This window comes from Agelaius phoeniceus, chromosome Z, assembly GCF_051311805.1.
Source record: "Agelaius phoeniceus isolate bAgePho1 chromosome Z, bAgePho1.hap1, whole genome shotgun sequence".
NCBI classification, from domain to species: domain Eukaryota; kingdom Metazoa; phylum Chordata; class Aves; order Passeriformes; family Icteridae; genus Agelaius; species Agelaius phoeniceus.
This window is the reverse complement of record NC_135303.1, coordinates 62,600,031-62,617,195: the sequence shown is the minus strand read 5'-3', so window position 1 is coordinate 62,617,195 and position 17,165 is coordinate 62,600,031. Positions and strand designations below refer to the sequence as shown.

The window sequence follows — 17,165 nt, the reverse complement described above, 5'->3', positions numbered from 1 at the left end:
AAGCACTACCTCCAGAAGTACAATACCCTGATATATCAGGCACCAAATCAAAATATCAAAGTCATGACCGAGCCTAAACATTTCACCTTCGGAAGTACTTATTAAGCATGACTGCCGTATGGACTGAATGGAGCATGCAAAGGTTGGAGAGCTATACAAAGAGATACCTTAAATTAGAAAAAACCCTTTGTGTGCAAAGGGAATTTGCACTGCTCCTGGTAATTTGAAGGTAAATGAAAACTCCAGTATAAGTGTAACTGTCTGTAACTAGCGAGGGTCTCCACTCTCCACGTCAGATTGCAAAATCCATGTTGCTCCCCCTGCAGCAAAACTGCTGACTCCAGAACCCAAGTCTGAAACACCTGATGTTTTACTGGATCAAAGGATCAGCTGCCAGAAGCAGAAAGAACACTGGCATGAGATTTTCTGCAATTAGTGGTGAGACATCTGATTCCCAGGGAGATACACTCCTTTCTACAATAAACTGTCTACTTCATGCACATCATATCATCAGCACTAAGGCTAAAAAGATCATGTCTCCAAACACATCATCCTAGATTTTCAGTAACATCAGGAAGAGAGAGCAAAATTTTATTCTGGGCATTCACTACATCTGAAGACAAGACTGAAGCATTCAGCCTCATGGATGGGACACATTTTCTTCATTCATGAAGTGTTATCTGTTAATGTGACAAAGCTCATGCTGTTTAACAGCCCTACTCCATTCTAAACTCCTAAGTAAAAGCTCTATGCATTAGATAATAGCTCCCAACAGTTCATAAAAATACAGTCCTTCTCTGTGGAGAATCATTAAGGTTTTAAATTTCCTCCAACTTCTGGAGCATTGGATACCATACAGGAATTATGGGATAAATTTGCAAGGACAGAAAGGATCGATTAAGTCGCTACTTTATAGAAATGCAGTGCAACTAGCACCATGGTTTATGTTTTTTGTTAACAGCCCATACAATCATAAGACTCTGGAAAAAAAACAGCAAAAAATACACAGGTAAAAACCAGTATAGGACCACCTTCCAACACCATTTTCAACATCATATAAATTTACTAAGACAAAAGATAAAGAATTAAAATAGCTAGCTATCGAAAAACATTTTTCATTAAATATTATCAAGTTTGTAGTATATGCATAATGTTTCAAAGTCTAGAATTCAAAAAAAAAATCTTCCTGTGGAAAAAATTTCTAGCAGAAGGTCCTACATAACAGAAGAATGGTAAAATTTCTGGTAGAATATAAGTTTAAGAAAAAGAAGTTTTGAAACTACACAAGGAAAAGTGCTAGAAATTTACAACTTTAAAACAGTGACAGAGTAACTTTATTCAGCATGGACAGATCATGGTTTCCAATAAGTCTCACAAAGACAAATTTATTCCTAATTATTTTGAGGCTATTAAAATAACTTTCATTCAATTACATAGAATCAAGCTAATGTACCTGTAATTGGTATCTCTGGATTTTCAGGTAGTTTTCCTGGATCTGCTACTGAGGCTCTAAATAACGAAGCTATACAAAACAATGAGCAGAAGTAATAACCTAAAAAAATAAATAAGCATTTGTTAGACTTTTCCATATGTGCAAAGTACGCTGTATCAAAAAATAGAGATGCTCCAGAATTGAGCTGGAAAATACTCAGCCTCCTCATTCAATTCCAGATATATTTCTGATATTAAGTACACAGCATTAAGTACTCCCCAATAAATAGAGTGAAAAAAGTAGTAAACAGTTCTGATAGCACCAGCAGGTGCTACTATGACCATGCTACTGTTTTTCAGAAGTTCCTCCACCATCTTACCACACAAGCACCAATCATATCACACCTCAAAGCCCCCATATGGAAGATATTCCCAATAGTGCATCTTCACCTTGAAGTTTGTTCCAGCCATAATTCAAGACTTTTCCCCAGCAAACCTATGAGCCAAACTTGTATGTGCTAACCCACACAGGGACATATGACAAAACTAACAAAATTTAGCTTGTTGCCAGTCATCACTACTATCACACCAAATTCTGACAGGCACTCGCAGATGTGAACCTGAAATCCTGTCAACAAGTTCTAAGTACAGGACCTGAAATCTATATTCAGCCTTTTCACCAGTTTCCACAAAAACAAGTTCTACAATAACACTTGCAAAATGAAATGCTGCAGCTTCTCAGAACACAAAAATGTAAGATGCATCCACTACATTTACCCTTTATCTTACCTTGTGTCTTTACTTTCACCCTAGTTTTTATTTTCTGATAGGATTTTTTTAATGTACATTAAGTAGAAGCATTATTTTATTAGTAGAAAAAAGTTAAAATTACTTACACAAAACTGCTACAACTGAAATATTTCCCTCTTCATAATGAGGAAAAAGGATGACCTTTGGGATGAAGATTGTATTGTACAGCCAGACAAAGATAATTAGGCCCATGCAGCACCAACCCTGAGGGTCAACCACAAAGTGAATCCGGTGCCCCATTGAACACAAACAGATAATAAATTGTCACAATCCAGGACGATAATCCTAAAGAGATAAATAAAAAAATTTTTTTTTTAAAAAGAGTAAATTAACTAGCATAGTGCAACCTATACGGTTCATACATTCAAATTCGTACCTTCAAGTAAGAAAGAAAAAAACCTATCAACTGTTGATTTAAGGAATTACATAAAAACTTAAAAACATTTCACATACATTCTTTTAAGCACCATGCAAAACATTTTATGAATTCATTAATTAGATATATCTGGATAAGAAGCAACATTTATCACCAAGATGCAAGTAAAACCACTACCTGGGAAAACTATTAAGCAATAGGTAAAACAGCAACTGTCAGTCAGGTGGCAGCAGCAAAGAAAACTTTCATCAAAGTAAAAAGGTTGTAAAGCATGTAAGAAATATAGGGAATTATTTATGTTCCACAAAGATTCACCCCACCTATCTATTATAGTCTCCCCCGTATTTCATGGTTGTTTTCTTAAAGCTTTTATGCTAAAATAGTCAAAAACATCACTAAGAATTCAGGGTTTCCTTGCTTAAAAAACGTCATTCATGACATTAACAGCAAACCAACCAAGAAAGGGGTAATTACCCTGACATCTTTCACATAGATTATTAAAAATATCACACAATGAAACATTTTCTATTAATCACATTTAAAACATCAAGGTTTCCATCCTTACTCTTTAGTGGGCTGATTTCCTTTTTGTTTTAGACTGAAGAAACCTCACCAAGTCCTACAATGTGAACTTCTGAACTTCATAAACCGATCTCAACAACACAGCACTAAGTCCAAACCACTATTCAGCACAACTATGATGGGATTATTACTGTTATTTTTTTGTCAGACTACTTTCATACACATATTTTATTACTGAATTGCACACATAATCCCAATCTACTCTCTTACCTGTTAGTTTCCCCAGTTTCTAGGCTTCAGGAATCTTGTTCCATTTCTGATGGTTTCTTTCCATTCCTTTCAGCTCCTACTTGTTCCACTAAAATTTTGTTTATCAAACATTTCTGTTTCCAAGGGTTTTGCTTACTTGTTTCATGTTTGACTGTCCTCAAATGCATTCAAAATTTACTTAATACTATTCACAAATTTCATAGTCTTCTTTTCTTCTTCTTTTAGATGTCTAATCAAAATCAGGCTCAAACAAGCTGCCATTTTTCCACACTTCTCCTTTGTGTTATGTATAATCACCCTTTGCTTGTTATTTTCTAATGTAACAGTGTTCCCATTCAAGTATCATTCAGATCCCCACCAAGTTCTTGCAGGCACAGAAACCCCCACCACAAGAGGAGAAGCAGACAGAGAGCCTCAGCTTGTCAACCAGACATGTCAAGCCTCTGAGCTCCAGCACCAGGAGGACAGCTCCTGTTCTGCCTGCAGCTCTGATCTACAGAGCAGGTTCTGAGCCCTGGCAGCACACATGGACAGAAAGCTCTGTCCAAGAAAGCCTCTGAGCCATCTGTGCCTGAGTCCTGCAGCAGTACCCATACTGGGTATGAGGAACAGCATGGGGTAAGGAACAGCAATGGGTCCCAGCTTCTGGAACAAAGACACCTCTGCTGGCCCAACCTGTCACCTGGCAAAGTATGCCTGGGTCCTGGATACCACAGACTGACTGCTACTGAGGCTGGTAGTAGTCTGGCCCTTAGTCTATTACCCTTAGCTGCTCTTCCATTCAGGCACCATGGACACAGCCAGGGGAGACCAGGAGTTTACCAAGCATGACTACACAGTTAACAGGGTGCTGGCCAAAGTCTAGTGGACAAGTGATATCTCATTCATGCTGCTGATGAAGCGGAAGAACTTGAGAAGAAGCAGACAGATCCTGCAAATGAGCAAGTGGTTGTGCAGCATTCACATCTATAGAACCTCCTATAAGGCTCAAAAACTGAGGGTGAAGGGAAACAAGATCCACCTGAAATTACATGGGTGACAGCATCTTTGCCAAGAGGCTGGTCAATCAGCTTGGGGAACGCTTAATCAAAGAATGATGATAGAGGAAGGTGGTGGTCACGTTTCACAAGCAAAGGATGCAGGATGATGGGGAAAATAGAGATCTTATAACCAACCAAACCAAGGTGAAGTGGGGCTGCACCAAGTGTGTGCACACAACTGACACAGGAACACCACTTAGTGCACTAGGATAGGTCAATAAACAAGGTCCTCCTAGAGTTGAATCTGGTGAGAGATATGAAATTCCAAAGAGAGATTGTACAGGTATATGAGCAGCATAAGGAAGGCTAGAGAGGAAACACCAGCCTGCTGCTGAAAGTATCAAAATCATACAAAAATGTCAAAGCACCTTGTTTATTTTGCTCTTTCATGGTTAAGACCTGCCTTCTGGAATTCCAGGTCTCTGAGACCCATGGGAAAGTGTAGAAAACAAAAGACTGAGCGAGGGAGGATCAGATTAACAAATTTTTAAGTGAACTGGACCTATCACTTCCATGTGACCTGCTGAGATGCCAATCTGAGTGCTGAGAGAGCTGGTTTTGTCATTGTGAAGTCATTCTCAATTAAGTTTGGAAGTTTTATGCTGATGGGTGACATTCCAGAGGACTCAAGAAAACAAGTGTCAATGAAAATCCTGTTTTCAAGGACAAGAAGGAGGAGCCAGGCAACTAAAGGTCTATTAGCCTCACCCTGGTCCCTGGGAAGGCGAAGGAAACAATCCTGGAAATTACTTTCAAACAGATGAAGGACAAGAAGGGGACTGGGAGTAATCACCATGAATTTACAAAGGGAAAATCATGCAGACTAACAGAAATACAGAGGTCAAAAAAACCAAATGCAGCTAGAAACACTGCTGACCACTGAGGAATCCATCTGTTTTGCATCTTACCAGAGAAGCAGAGATTCCATGACTTCACAGCACTTCCTCAGAATAACAGCTCAACAAACAAAACAAAGAGATATAATTACTGAAATACTTGCTCCTGAGCGACCTACTTGTACCATGTGTGAGCAATAAGCAGTGAGAGGGATTCAGGAAAAAACAGTAAGAATGCCTATCAAGAAAATACATTCCAAATTTTTATCCCTCAGTAACTTACTTTTGCCTGCATGACCATATTCACTTTTATAATCAGAAAACCAAAACAAACCTCAGCCATGCTCAAAAACATACCTTGGATGGCAAAATCCAGAATGAAGCAAGAACTACACAAATGCAGACGTCACTCTCAAGACAGGGTGATTTTTCATCTGTCTTCTGTATCTCCTGAAAGTGTGATATGCAAACAACCAATATCATTTGTTTGAAAGGCAGCATGTAACAGGTTACTTTCTATTTTGCTTTTCAAACCCCACCCTACTGAGCAGAGCTGTATCCAAACAGACACATTAATTCTAACTAGCATTTCTCAAATCTCAGTTCTAGGTCATTTCAAAAGTTTAATATATATTTAAAAGAGAAATGTCTGTGTAAAACTGCAGTACTACCAATGTATTTCAGTTAAACACATTTGTTTCCTGTTTCCTATAATTGTAAATCAAGTTTTATATTTTTCATTATACTTCAGAAGCCATAGCAAATAAATGATGTCAATATATTGACTTACTCTGGCAAAGTGATTTTTTTCCCCTCCTTCTCTTGGTTTATGTACCATGCATAAATATATAAAGTGTGAGGAATAAAGAAAAAGTAAGAGCTTCAAAATCTGATAATGAGGAAGTAAGTACTAGATTAAAATTTAAATCACAAACAAAGTGAATGTATTACTCTTTCAAATACAACTGATCTCATATAATTTTGTTCTTCAAAATTCATAATTTCTGATCAGAAAAACTACAATATGCAAAGAAAAAACTCTATGAGAAGGTTAACAACAAATAAATGGAGAGAAACAATTAAGTGATTTATATCTGTATACATTCAGGATTCATACAAGCAATGAAATTCTCCAAGCAAAGTAATTTTCTGATTAAATAGTTTAGAAGAAAATACAAAGCACTAATGTTAGAGCTTTTGAGGTTTTCTTCCCTTGTGCCCTAATTTATAGCTATTTTTTCTAAATAAATAAATACAAATCATTTGAAAGCCAACAGTAGCTGTGCCTATGAAAAGCTTCAGCTGTACCAAAACATGACCGAGTCTTTCCTACGTTATTGGGAATTGTTCTTGCCTTTCCAAAAAAAAAAATACATTGCAGGATGCCTGGGCAGCATTTTTTTCCTAACCCTTTTCTTTCTGCGCAGTTCCATCAATGGTATCATAAACTCAATATTTTGTTCACTACAATCACCTGCAATATGACTCTTCATGTGACATCCACAGAATACTGAGACCACAGAATGAGTAAGGCAGGTGAAAAGTTAATTCCAAGAAATAAGAAAGCTTTCTGCTAACCAGAAATGTTAAGGTGAAATATAAATTGCTTTAATAGACTCATTTGAATGCAACCTTAGAAAAATAAAAAGTATACCATTTTGCATCAAGAATGTCCCAAAACATATTTAGAAACTGTATTTCATAAATACACCCAACATGAGCAGTACTCAATTTCTCAGCCTATGAACCACAACAGTCAGCTCTGGGGACATCCTGTTTCCTGCACATTCATGGGTGTTGCACTGATACACAACTAGAAACTGTGCCTCACTGTAGCCCTGCTTCTTAAGAAAAGTATGTCTTCTGAAATCTGACTTGCTAAACTTTTTTCACAAGTCCTTAAACAAGTATTGCTTGCCATGAAAGACAATTTTAAGACTCCACACAAACTGAACAATACTATGCACCATAATACACATTTTGAGAGTGGAAAAAACACCACTTTCTAAAAAGGCTGTATCCTAAGTAAGTCAGAAAAAAGAAGAGAGAGTAGAAACACAAGAGAGCCCACTTCTCATAATATTTGTGATAACTAGGGCAAGGCAACAACAATCAACAATCCTCCCCAATTTCTGGATCCCACTGCATTTTTACACCAGTGACCTTCATGAAATCTAAATAATTACTGCCAAAGATTACTGATACTAAAACAAAAAATACAATGGGAATAAACAAGGTGGACTTGAACCATTTAACTGAATTTATTTTACAAACCAGATTTTAAGGAAGTCACGTGTCAGAATAGAATTGCCATTTTGCAACACTTCTCTTTAACAAAAAAAAGGTATCAGAATAGCCAGTTAACATAAGCAACACCATATCTGTGCTATGACGAACTCCCACACACCTGGCATTTCTCGTGTTTATAGAATGGATGGTTGCAGCAGAGACCTTGGCACAAAGCAGTTGCTAGGTGGCTGTTCACTGGTTTGTTGAGGTAGGCAAGACATTCCCACCCAGTTACTTTTCATTGATAGGATCTAGCAAAGCATACATGTAAACAACTACTTCATTTATAAAAAATGTCACTCGGGCTTGGAGAGGGATGTGGCTTGACAGTAACACACGCACCCTCTTTATCACAAGCCCATCAAATCTATCTTCACCCACTGCTGACCAACCAACTTGTAGACAGATAATGCACGTTACTTTAAGAACATTACTGTTTGGATCACCAGTCTGAGGCGAACGAAGACCTGCTATATCATCTGACTAACTACTAGAGCTGGGAAATGAAAGTGTGAAACCCTGGGACGCCAAGGCCATTGCATTTCCTTGTGGCGCGCTGCTGAACACACAGCTAATCAAAACCTCGTGCTTCTCCTACTACCACCTCAGTACCAGCGAAGACCCTCCTCCTCCTTTACAGGGCAACCAGCACCCTGGACCTGCATAAAAGCGACGGCACCATTTCCTTACTTCACAGCTGGGGCGATACCCCGCAGTTCTGCCCAGGGCTTCCCTACCCAACTCCCTCCACAGACAACGGCACCGCTGGAGGGGAGGTGCAGGGATGGAGGAAGCCCCGCAGGAGCCCGCCCGCCGCGGCGGGGCCGTGCCCGAGGAGATGGAGATGGAGATGCCGGTGCCGCCGCCCCCCGCCCCTCCCGCCAGCCCGGCCCGCCCGCGGCGCCGCTCCCGGGCCAGCGGGGGTCGCGCGCACCGCCCCCCGCCCGGGCACGCGGCGGAACCAACCGTGGGCTTCCGCCGCTCCAGCCGCGCCTGCGCCCTCCGAGCGCCCCGGTGGGCGGGCGGGCGGGACCGCGCCCCTCAGGGAGGGAGCGGCGCTGGCAGAGCCGCCCTTCGAACCCGCCCGAGCTGAACCGGCTGCCCCTCACGGCCGCGGGGCGTGGGCGTCTGGCCTCCTGTGCGAGAGGCGGGCACACGGCCGGCACGGCAGGGGCCTGTATGCTGAGTGTGTGCAGCGCCGGAGGAGCCGCTCTGGGGGGGGTGGTCTACCCTGCCTGGTGGGAAACCCGATCAGCCGCATTTCCCCAGGGCTGAAGCTCGCTGTAACTTGCTCGTTCCCGGCCACGGACTTGAGTCAGCATGAGCGCTTTTCCGTTCTTCATTTTTGTAGCGTCCCTTTGCAGTTCGTGTGAAAAATTAGTCCTGCAGACAAGACTTCTCTAGGCTGCTCCTAGGAGAATCTGGCACCTGCCCCAGCTAGGCCTCATAGCTTGAAGTTAATAGTATAAAATAACACTAGCTTCCTTAAGAGAGACTTGCTTTACCTTGTATACCACATAACCATGGTTTCACGGGGTAAGTGAAAGGCCCCAGCTCACTGCAAGGAGGAGCACACCCCCCAAGGAGGAGAACAGCCCCCACCTTGCAGATAAGGACCTCTTATCTTCTATCTCGTCTCTCAGAATCATAAAGCCACCCGTGAAGAAAAAAATGCCTCTAGACTATGAAGATAACATCAGAATCCCAGTACTTTCAACACCTCTGGAAAAACCGTGCTGTTATCTGGCATTGGTGGTTGTAGCAACACCAACTCCCGGGACACCTAAATCAAGAAAGAGTCAGCTGGATGGTGACACCATAGATTTATTGCTGTTTTCCAGAATAGCAGCATGAATGTGGGTTATGCGGTGAGTGATCAAATCATGTTGTTTATAAATGCATGAAAGGGATAAGAGCCATTTGTTAAACACAACCATTTGTTAAACACAACTTCTTCATGCTCATGAATGAAGAACTGCTCTTGTAATTCTGTGCTTTGCATCCTTGCCTCAATCAGCTCAGACCATTTGGAACATTTTTACGACATTCAGGTCGCCTGCTGTGCTGTGCCCCTTGCTCACATAGAATCCTTACCTGTCCACAGAAACCAGTCATCATTTTAAAAAGATAATTCAGACCTGCAAGGGATTACCTTTGGGTAAGAGCCACAGACAGCTTGTAACAGACAAAATTTTCAGTGTTCCCAGCTGGGAATCATGCCTCGAGCACCCATTGCTGATGAATATATATGGTATTTTGGCTACCTAAAGGTACCCCATCTGTCTGAATGGCATAGTTCCCACTGTAAATTGACGGGCTCTTACCCTGGAGCAGTTTTCCTTCACAATGATGGATGAAATAGATGAAGAGTAATGTTGTGAAGACTACCAATGCCGAAAAGTCACCTTTATTACTGATCAGATTCTTCCTAAAACTTAATCATAACATGATTATTCCACAGGGAAAAAAAAAACACTAAAAAAACCTCAACAACAACAACAGCAAGACAAATAAAAAAAAAATATTACACAGGGCAATTGTTAACATTTCAATCTAAAGTTGCTCTATTTGTAGAGGAAACTGGAGGTTGTCTGGAAGAAGAAAGAAGCATGTTCCAGGTTCAGAGAAGATCAGATCAGAGAAGATCAAATCTTTCAGAACAATCTGTATATGTCAGTAGGAGCAGGTAACACTGAAAATAATGGACTTATTAATTGGACTGTTAATATGTCTATTATAAAGGGGAAAAGAAAAACTGAAGTTGTTCTTTTATAAATATTTTAAAATAACAAAAAACAGCCTCTGACTCTATTCCATGACAAAGTTAATATATATATATATATATATATATATATATATATATTTATGTCTATATATAAAAGACCTAATAAGCTGTGAAAATTTTTCACTGATTTGAAGAATTCATTTTGATGGGGAAAAAACCAAAACAAAACAATCAAGAAATTAAAGGAAACCATGTTCTTGGGAAGTAAAATGGAAGTATAAGAAAAGAATAATAGTATGATATGGATATGAATCCATATCCATATGGATATGGAATCAGATATGGAATGAAAAAGAATCCATCCAGATATGGAATGAAAAAGAATCAGTCAGTAATATTATCTTCCATTTGAATACGAAGCATTTGCATTTCTGCAGTGGTACACAGATAATGGCCAGTCTTTAGACCTGTAGTCCTGCCAGGCAGGTTATATTTTTTTCTATTCAGAAATGGGATGTAAACCTAGGTTATGGAACAAGGGCAGTGGTCTTTTCTTTTAGTCATAGCACAGCATTCCCCTTTGGTTAATGGTTTTTTTGGTTGTTATTTTTTTGAGAAGGCACTTTGCAGGAGGAAATGCAGGCAGTTGTGTGCTGGACTTCCCAACTGAAAAGTCTTGACCTGGAGATATTACCTGACTCTTTTGCCAGAATATAAAATCTAGATAGATTGATAATGAGTCTTTGTGATTAACTACATTCTGTGTGAAAAAACATACCTATGGGAGTCCTAGCTTTGGATAATATGGGTTTAAATAAAATCCAATATGGATATATTACAGAAAGATCATTAGAAGTCTGCAAAATTATTCACCTTCTTCAATGCTGAATATTGCACAATGGCATAGAATTCCTCTTGGATTTTCTGATGTCTGTGTTGTGTTGTTCTTGCTGTTTATAAATTACCACAGGAGCCACCAGCTGTCGTCCTATAAATTTTATTGGCACTCTGTAAATATTAAATCAGCCTGCTAAAATCAAGCCATGTGCAGTAACAGCTGAGGCTCTGTTATGGGGAACACATGCAAGAAAGAGGTGTGCACTGTGACTCCCACGGTTCTTACAGCTTACAAGCCCCTTGCCTTCTTGAGGCTGTTATCCAGGATTCATTTTTAGCCCAACTGTGCCCCTTGACCAACATGCAGAAGGGACGTTTTCTGTGCACAGATACATACTGAGCTGAGAAGTCAGCCTTCTCAGCAGTACTCAGTTTCCTGGGTCCTTCTAAAATTTCTTGCTACAACATTTCTGCAGCAGCACTGCACTGCTCACTTGTAAACGTTCGTGACATACATAGGAGACAGCTGTAAAGTCTAAAATGGGAGCAGAATTCTTGGTGTCATGAAGATCTACATCATGAAGAAAAAAGTCTGTGTCAGAGAAACAGCATGCTGAAACAAAACCTGTTGTGGCCCACAAGTCACTATGTGACATACTGAGGATGAGGCTGTAGGTGTTAAAGGAAAATATGTCTCAGGCTCCATTTTCTCTTTTACTTAATAGCCAGAAAAATCAAAGACAAGGTATGTTTTTAATCTGCCTGCCTCAATTGCAGACATGGTGAAATCTCCTGATCCTGCAGCCCAGATGGATCAGCGAGCACTAAGGTAGACAGGCAGTCTAATTTAGGGAGTTAATTTTCATCTTAGGCACCTCAGTGGTGTGAGGAGTTCTGCTCAGATAGTGTCCATCTGCAGATGTCCTAGTATTAGTTCTTCTAATGACTCTCTTCCTCCAAGAGTTGCTGTCTAAACACCAGGCTGGGCAACAGACTGCCTGAATGTTCCACATCTCTGCAGTGAGGTGAGTTTGAAAAAGCTTCAGCAGATACAGCCTTGTTCAGAAGGCAGCTTAGTTACATGCCTGCTCAGTTTGAACACTCTGACTGTGGGCTGCAGCCACCAGCAGAATGTCAGATTAAATGACTAGTGAAAGCAGTAGTTAAACCAGGAAAAATGAAAATGCCTCAGAAAAACCCTTAGAGAAGCATCGGGCTTGTCCTTTTTTATTTATTATTGTTGTAATTATCATTATTATTTTTATAATTGTTATTATTATTTTTATTTTCATTACCATTATCCTTGTTAAATTAGTAGTAGTAGTAGTAGTAGTATTTAGCTTCTGGCTAATTTTTAATTTTAAAGTGAAAATGCAGTTTTCTGATGCCATGGAGCCTGAGGTGCTCTAAACAGGACAATTTTGTTCTCAATAAGGATAGTTAACCTTTTATCAATATTCTTGCATTAGGGCCAGCTACAGAGTCTTTTCATCCCCATTCTTTCCCACTTGAGCAGAAGGATTGTGCACAGCTGTCAGGGAATGATTTCAGGTGAGCTGAAGTTGGTGGTTACGTACCAGATATTTAAGGAGTTAGGTTTAGCACAACAGAAAATACAAAATATTTATAATTCAGTAGCAGTGTTTCCTGTTTCTACTGGTAAAGTGTCTGATGGAGGACCCGAGGTAGCCCCAGTTCCACACCTCTTAGAAATGCACCATCTGGCACAGCAGATACTTCTGAGTGCATTGTGCAGGATCTGCTGCTCCAGATGGATCCCTGCAAATCTATGAGATGGGATTCATTTGAAAATCCTCACAGAGTTGGGTGATGTCATTGCAAAGCCTCTCTCAATTATTTTTGAGTAGTCTTGGGAATCCAGAGCAGTCCCAACTGACTGGAAGTTGGAGAACATTGTCTGGTTTTTAAGAAGGGCAGGACAAAGAACTTATCTTGCAGAAGACAGAAACCACAGGGTCCTATCAGTCTCACTTCAGTGCCTGGCAAAGTTATGGTGATTTTTCTGAGGGGTATTGAAATACACCTGAAGGACAACACAGTCATTCGTCACAGCCAGCATGGCTTCATGAGGAGACAGTCCTGCTTATCAAACGTAATTTCCTTTTATGACAAGGTAACACATACAGGTGACCAAGGAGAGACAGTTGATGTAATCTTTTTGGGCTTCAGCAAAGCTTTTGATGCTATCTCTCACAGGATCCTTCTGGACAAAATGTCCAGCACACAGCTGGATAAACACATCATGTAATGGGTGAGCGCCTGACTCATGGGCACAAGGGGTTACAGTGAATGAGGTGACATCAGGCTGGGGACCTGTCACTGGTGGGGTTCCACAGGGCTGCATCCTCAGCCCAGTGCTCTTCATCATCTTCATAAATTACTTGGATGTAGGACTGGAAGGGATACTAAGCAAGTTCCCAGGTGATACAAAACCAAGAGGAGTTGATGCCCTTGAAGGCAGGGAGGGCCTGCAGAGAGGCCTTGACAAATCAGGGGTCTGGGCAATCACCAACCATATGAAGTTCAACAAGAGAAAGCAGTGCCATGGAAAGGGACCTGGGGGTCCTGGTCAATGAAAAACTGAATGTGAGTCAGCAGTGCCCTGGCAGCCAGGAGGGCCAGCCCTGTCCTGGGGGGCACCAGGGACAGCATCACCAGCCAGGCAAGGGAGGGGATTGTTCTGCTCTGCTCTGAGCTGGGACAGCCTCACCTTGAGTGCTGGGGGCTGGTTTGCTCGCCTGAATATGAGAAAGATACTAAGTTATTAGAGAGCATCCAAAAGAAGCCAGTGAAAATAGTGAAGGGTCTTGGAGGGAAGGAGCGCTTATGAGAAACAGCTGAGGTACTTGTCTGCTCAGCCTGACTGAGGAGACTGACAGGAGACCTCATTTTGGAAGACAACTTCCTTGTGAAGGAGAGGGGAGGGGTAGACACTCATCTCTTCTCTGTGGTGACCATTGACAGGATCCAAAGGAATGGCCTGAAGCTGTGTGAGGAGAGGTTGAAGTTGGATATTAGGAAAAGTTTCTTCCCCCAGAGGGTGGTTGGGCACTGGGACAGCTCTGCAGGGAAGTGGTCACAGCAGCAGCCTGACAGTTCCAGAAGTGTTTGGACAACACTCTCAGGCACATGGTGTGATTCTTGGGGATATCCTATGCAGGCTCAGGAGTTGGACTCAATGATCCCTGGTGTCCCTTCCAGCTCAGCATGATTATGCAGCTGGCAGAGAGCTTCTGAGTAAGGAGTCTTGTTTTGCTCTTGCAGCAAGGAGCGAATGAGTACATTTAGGAGAAAGCACTGCAAGCAATTTCACCACCTGCTAGTAAAAGCTAGTCAGCTGAGAGCCATGGGGTTAGTTGTGAATGTTTCATAGGCGATGAAAAAAGTACCAAGCACAGCGTGAAGTGCAGCTTCAGAGACTTTTCCCTAGAATATATGATTGTGCAGAATTCAATAAAAGTTTGATGTAAACCTGTTATTTGATGTATTTACAGGCCTTAAAGCAGGTTGCATTAAATCCACACTTAAAGGAATAGCATGGATTGAAGATTTATTTTGCTAAAGCAGTAGGAAAAAACCAGCACTTCACTTATTTTCTACACAAAGCACACCCATTTGAAAAAGAGATAGTGGGACAAATAAAAGGGCAGAAGTGTAGAAAATGTTTGGAACTGATTAGAATTTTCAGAGAGCTCTGCAACTAAAGTCTTGTTCTGTAAGTAGGTTTGCACAAGGAGTGCTCTAAAATAGATCGCGTTAGCAGCACTTATCAGCATAGCTGCGTTGGAAAAGCTTTCATTACAAAACGCATGCAAGCTCTGAGCAGACACAACTACGGTCTGTTGCTATAATGTTACTTCTGAAAGCATCCATATAGTGATATGGATCACACCCCTCACCTTTCTAATCCACAGTGTTCTGCTTGTAGAGGTAATCATTATGCCCAGAGAGCAAAATCTCTTTAGGCCCTGGATAAAATATATTCCTAATTTGGATTTTTTAAATGCTGAGAAATCTGATCCAATTAACACATTGATTGATTTTGCAAAATACTGTGCTAATTACATGCAACCAGTCATTGCTGAGTTAATTAAACATGCATCCAAAAAACCTACAGCACTAATCTAATTAGCAATTACTACAGCTGTCATTACCTCTTTTCACCTACTTTTAAGCTGTGCAAATTCACACTAAGAATCTCATCCTGCAAACTCCTTACATGAATAGCATTCTTTGACTGCTGTAATGCTTCAGCACAGAGAAGAAGCTTTAAAAATTATGCTGACTATCTTGTGGTCCACAACATAGCTTCTATTCAGACATCATCATGATAAACTCATACTATATCCATCATTTTTGTCAAAATTACAAGATTGGAAGATTTTTCTTTTTAATTGATATGATTTTACTGGGAGTGTTTGTAGGTCCACCTTCAAGTGGTTCCTGCAATCCTAAATGCATACTTGCATTTCAGAAAACAAAAAAAAAAAAAAAAAAAAAGTGGATGAACGTTCTTATATATTCAGACAACTTTAAAACGTGTCAAAAATTCTGAGTAAAACATCTCAGAACACTTGTTTTTTTCAGATTCAAGAAAATCATCAATAAAGAGAAAAAGTTTGAGAACTTTAATGCTGTGGGTTTCTTCCTTAGGCTTGATTAAAAATGTACACCAATTTTCACACACAATACAGGAATTATGAAACCTTGATATCTAGTTACTTAGAATGGCATCGTATATAGACTATAAATGGCCATATATAGTTTTCACATCTGTCCTTCGTATAAAAGAATAGAGAGACTTGCTTGAGTTTTAGTACACAATTTTTATTATTTAAAAAAAAGGTTTATATGTAATGAAAGGTAACTGTAATACTAATCTTTAGTTCATTCGCTGCAAGTGACCTGCAAAAGCAAACAGCTTCACATCCAGTATCAGAATATAATTCAGATGCCATTTAGTAAATATTCAACATGGGCCTCAGACTCCAAAGCCATGCTGCACATGTTTTCTGAAAGAACATTATGATATTTCTAATTCCACTGTGGTTCAAATACAAGGAATCATTTCCACCAGCCCTTGAATTTGACCTTGAATAAACTAAGTCAGTAGTGATTTCCAGTACCATAAAAAAGAGCTTGGACAGTTTAACAACTGCGGCCCAGATCTGAGAACAGATTTCCAGAGGACTGGAAACACTGGCATAGAAATATGCTGAACTCTTCTGCTGGAAGCTGATCTCTGTCTGGTGTGCCAGGTCTGCAAGAGAAATCCAGGGAGAAGCAGCTGGAGAGAGCCGGAAAGCCAGCAGTTCAGCTAATAATCACTATTGCTGTGTTGCCTAGCAGTAGACTCCAGTGCTTCCTAGCAGGGTTCTCTCAGCTCTTCCTGTAAAGTTGTTAAGGTATTGCTATAATGATAAAGCCCTTCTCAGATTTTCTGTCCCATGAATGCCTTTTCTGCTTTAGTTTAAGAGTTGAGAACATTATTTAAATTTTATCTTAGATTCAGTGACAATGTAAAAATTCATCAGACTGGGAAATGTACATTGTTTTTCCACAGTGAATTTAAATAATAACAACACTGTATTTATCTGTGATGTTTTCTGTAGGAGTATGGCTTTTTTTTTCTCTTTCTGCAGTTGAACACTTTAAGTCAAAATAAAGGTACAGAGTGAATGCAGGCATGTGGAAAAGAGAGCAAGTGGTTTCTATAGCAAAATACCTCTTGCCATTATTTATTGGTGTAAATTGTGTGATATATTAGTTTTCAATGAGAACTGAACTCCAACTGAGCTCAATCAGCATGATATTAACTAGTCGCAGCTTTCTATGTACATGTCCATTTATGTTTTACACTCTCCAGCTATTATCTTGCTGTAAAAGTAGACCTGTTTTTGTAGGGAACAGGCTAAAATCTCATCTTTGTTGCCAATAGAGCTATATTGTCACTCACAAGCAAAGGCAAAGAAAACAAGTCAACATTCAGGTTTTGCACAGATAAATTG

General features: G+C 40.3%; 1 protein-coding gene across 2 annotated transcripts in view; it reads right to left on the bottom strand.

The window, feature by feature from the left end:
- ZDHHC21 (zDHHC palmitoyltransferase 21) overlaps positions 1 to 8,677 on the bottom strand; it is a 37,517-nt gene extending 28,840 nt beyond the window's left edge. Inside the window, exons 1-4 of one of the 2 annotated variants that reach the window (XM_054652639.2) lie at positions 8,541 to 8,677; positions 5,643 to 5,735; positions 2,328 to 2,526; positions 1,454 to 1,552 (exon numbers count right to left, since the gene is read on the bottom strand). In XM_054652639.2, the coding sequence (XP_054508614.2) occupies positions 1,454 to 1,552; positions 2,328 to 2,481 (253 nt within the window). In that variant the 5' untranslated portion in view covers positions 2,482 to 2,526; positions 5,643 to 5,735; positions 8,541 to 8,677. Of the gene's footprint in view, positions 1 to 1,453; positions 1,553 to 2,327; positions 2,527 to 5,642; positions 5,736 to 7,692; positions 8,415 to 8,540 lie in introns of those variants that run through there. The other variant, XM_077171650.1, reaches the window with a different exon arrangement.
- Between the last annotated feature and the right edge of the window lie 8,488 nt (positions 8,678 to 17,165).